The following is a 4,079-nucleotide window of genomic DNA, read 5'->3' as shown; positions in this document are numbered from 1 at the left end:
GATCTGTCGTGAAAAAGTGCTTATAGTCGACCAGACTGGCAAGATTAAATTGGTTTATTTCACGACGTGTCGACCTAATTCCAGGTCCTTATCAAGTGAGAACAGTTTAGATACATAATAAAGGTCGTGGTCAGAAAAACAAAATGAGCACATAAGTTTGTGCCAGCAAATTCATGAGTCACGATCAGAGTAAGAGTCGTGATATAAAATTAACGCAATGTCCATATGTTGTAAAAATACAAGTACGACTTATTATGCATCTAACTATTGTCACTTGATAAGGACCTGGAATCAGGTCGAAACGTCGTGAAATAAATTAATTTAATCTTGCCAGTCTGGTCGACTGTAAGAACACTCAAGCTCATCAATAGATAGCAGATTTTATTGGTTAAGTAAAGAACATGAAAGATTCCTGCAAACCTTTTTCAAGATTAAAAGAAGTTAAATTAACAAATAACAGTAAATTATTTATATCACTGTTTCTGACACAAAATTACTTAACTCTAATCTTCAGTCGGTCATTTTTGCAATAGAAAATTCATAAACGCGCAATTAATTATTTCCCAGAGGCAACTTGCGTTTGTACATTATCGATTTCTCCTTACACTGCTATTTTTGCTATCGAATAGCAATTTCAAATTCTTGCGATTCAAGTAATTGTAGAAGCTCCGCAAATTCTCGATCCCTTCTTGAATGTTATTAACGTTCATGAAGACGATGGCTATCAAGTTTTCGATCATTATCTCTAAATCCCTCATTTCGGTGCGAAATATGATCATATCATCGTGCCATGTAGACTCGTGTACAGTGAAAATCTTGTGCAAATTTGCTTCGATTTTACTCACAGCGTCGTAAAAAAGCCTTTCAATCTTTTGACATACTCTTTCATGCTCCTCGCCGTTTGTACCGCTGAATTTAGGACTTAAAATCTGGGTGGTCTCGTCCAATCTGAAAAATTACATTGTACCATGCAGCTACTATTAATATTTATATAAAAATTCCACATTATAATCCCGAGATAATCTAATTACAAAGTTTCATGTTAAAAAATTCAGAACTAATCACAACTATATAATAATGTAACTTTTTCAATAACGGTATCTTATATTTATAGGTATAATAATAGAATATAGAACGATAGCTTCGCGAAAAGGGCTAGTGGTGAAATTATTACTTCATTTTTTATTCAACCGCGAAGAGAAGGATAACGCCCAACTTTTCTATATGCACAGCAGCCAGCATAAAAGAAAAGCGTTGTTTATGAAGAAGAAACGAAAATAGAGGTAAAAAAAATCGCGGTGGAGTGCGCGCATTTTTATCGTTGCTTATACGCTACACAACCTTGCAAAATCAATCATTGCTTGACAAATCTCGATCATATCCTGACACCTGCCGATGAAAACGTTGATGTAACGAAATATGCTCTTCGTGTCCAAGTCCCATGAGCGATACGTGAGATTGATGTGAGCGCTCGCGATCTAGAACAAAATGTATTGAAAAGAATTTAGTTTGTTAAATATTAATGAGTATAACAAGCCAGTCGAGCGGGAAATGCGAACGAAAAATTCACTCTCGCGCGTCAGTATTACGCTTAGCTTTTAGATCCCGCTCTAACAAAATGAAAACGAGGCAGAACCGATTGCGTTCACTTTGACGAAAGCCGAGAAAGGGTTCGGTAAGACGTTTTATTATTACTACTCGTTTTTGCGCGAATAGTACAAAATGCGAGGGACCGTAGACGCGCGTTAGCGATCCGTAAAATCCGCTATGTAACACGATTGCACGGATTTCTGCACAAAAGTCTAAGAAGTCGTGTCACCTATCCCTTCGGGCACATGGCGCGCTAACCCCTGGCGCAACTCGAGAACAAGTAGTCGAGAGAGCCGTCGCGTCACATCGTTTCCCAATTCCCACCTCTATTCTGGCTTATCTGCCCACGGGAAAAGCGTAAGTCGGTGTTATATTGCGATCTCCACTTAAAGCGAGAGCTCTTTTTCGCCTTACCGCTTTGTACTTGTAAGGAGCGTCCTTCGTGGCGGCTCGTCATAGATATATATACATACAGTAGGTATTCCGTTTCTCTCCGGTTAACTTAATTCCATCGCTACCGCGAGCGATTATTTGTTTAACTCTAAATTCACAGAAAATTGCCGGCTGCCTCGCTTCACTTTGAATTATCATATCTAATCATAATTACCGCTGAAAGCCAAAATCACTTTGTAACTTCCGCATTAACGGAGAAATTCATCCCCGCATTGTCCAACAAGGAGTCTAAGTAGCTAAAGTAGCTGCGCACACATAATTTAATGGGAGTTTAACTCACCGGCTGGGAGGTGAATTTGCAGACAGCATAAAGCACCATGTTTTATACGCGTTTCACGTATACAGTCAGAAACCGACTTTCGGACTCGCAAGCACTTTACACAAACGTACTTTTACTTATTAATTAGTAAAATTAATGCATGTGCAAAGTCACACGAGTGTCTTATCGTCGCAATCGTTACGATTGACTTGTTAAATCAATCAGAATTGCTGCAGAATTCGATTAAAAGGGATCTCCCTCTTTTATGAAGGAAGAAACTCGAAAAAGAAATTTTAACTTAAATCAAACTTTTGGTAGGGTATGTAATAATTAAATCTCGAGAGGAAATGCGACTCGCTGTACGTGAATAATTAATACCCCTTTATAATTTTGTATGCTATTACGGTGAGACTTTTCTTGCAGAATATTTCTCAAGTTTTACCTGCCGTACCGCTCGTATTTTTACGTAGAATACAAAATATGTTATTACGCAAGACGGGACTCGCCTTATGATAGAGAGCTTTATAATCCTCGCATAATTTGATGCACTCGTCAAAGGTCCTCATACTCTTCCTGATCTTGCCCGCAAATACATCCGCCAGATTGATAAAGCCTTTGCACATGACGACGATCTGGTTGCTGAGCGCGCTGAAGAGATTGCTTATCCTCTCACGGGTATTGTAGTAAGGGGAGTTGAGCCAAATCGTCCTGAAGAGATGCATCATTTTTGGCAGATACTGAGCCACGCTCGCGGGGGTTGTACAAGTCTTGAGCTCGGCGCAAGTGTCCTTCAGAATGCTCAGGAACTCAATGTTCGATTTTGCTTCGACCGTACCGTGCTCGATCTCGTCCTTCAACATGAGGAACTGACGTATGTAAGTGGACTGCGCAGCCAACAATATGTCGACAATAAGCTCCACCGTATTTTTATGTAGCTGGTAATTCAAGCCGCAGAGATTGTCGTCTGGAAGGAAAAAGAAAGCGCGCATTTGAACAAGTTGATTGCCGCGACGGCTGCGTGCAAATCGAAGCCACGAGATGCAGATTCTCGATTCACTTATTTACGAGCGCGTGTAAAACGAACGAAACGCTCGAAAATTTATTATTTATGCGCGCTAGGGCTATCGCGCGCGAACGAAAAGCTCTCCAGCTGATTTTAAGTTTCTTCCTAACTCCGTGAGGTACGAAAGGGGATTCCGCTAAAATGTCGCGTTAAAGGAAACTTTCGCCCCTCCTAAGAAATTTCCGAACATATATTATCGGGAAACGATTCTGTCCTCTCTTCTCGCAGCTACTACGTCTCACCTTAGTAGAGTAAAGGCACTTACATCGATAAGTCCAGAAGTCATATTCGTCGTCGAGGCACAGTAACTCGTGCGGGCTCGCTTGTTCCTGGTCAGAGAGGGCTATTTTGATTTGGGTGTTCCAGTGGGCCACCACACCCTCCAGCCTCTTCACCAACTCCTTATCGGCGTTACCCTCCTCCGTGGTGAACTCCCTACTCTCCAGAGGTACATATATCACGGTTAAGCCCAGCATTTTGTACGTGAGGTCCGTTAAATTGCACAGGAAGGTGTCCAGCTGGGTGCAGAAGTCGGCTTTCACACATGTGTTTCGGCGCGATTAAGGAAAAGAAAATCCCGGGACGTGATACGAGACACCGAGTCTCGTTATCGATGTTCCCAATGCCCACCATTTTTTACACCGTTCAAGCTGTCCCGGCGTCTATCACGTGGAATTGTAGCCTCGCGATACGTCCGCTGATGGAGATTTATTG

General features: G+C 41.4%; 1 protein-coding gene across 1 annotated transcript in view; it reads right to left on the bottom strand.

The window, feature by feature from the left end:
* LOC105558843 (dynein heavy chain 2, axonemal) overlaps positions 1–3,841 on the bottom strand; it is a 53,230-nt gene extending 49,389 nt beyond the window's left edge. Inside the window, exons 1-4 of the mRNA XM_012006765.1 lie at positions 3,631–3,841; positions 2,809–3,266; positions 1,342–1,478; positions 606–948 (exon numbers count right to left, since the gene is read on the bottom strand). Of these exons, the coding sequence (XP_011862155.1) occupies positions 606–948; positions 1,342–1,478; positions 2,809–3,266; positions 3,631–3,841 (1,149 nt within the window). The remainder of the gene's footprint in view (positions 1–605; positions 949–1,341; positions 1,479–2,808; positions 3,267–3,630) is intronic.
* Between the last annotated feature and the right edge of the window lie 238 nt (positions 3,842–4,079).

Source organism: Vollenhovia emeryi, unplaced genomic scaffold (assembly GCF_000949405.1).
Source record: "Vollenhovia emeryi isolate VEMERY1.0 unplaced genomic scaffold, V.emery_V1.0 DF939307.1, whole genome shotgun sequence".
Lineage (NCBI taxonomy): Eukaryota > Metazoa > Arthropoda > Insecta > Hymenoptera > Formicidae > Vollenhovia > Vollenhovia emeryi.
Note: the sequence above shows the minus strand (reverse complement) of the source record. Positions and strands in the feature narration are given on the sequence as shown.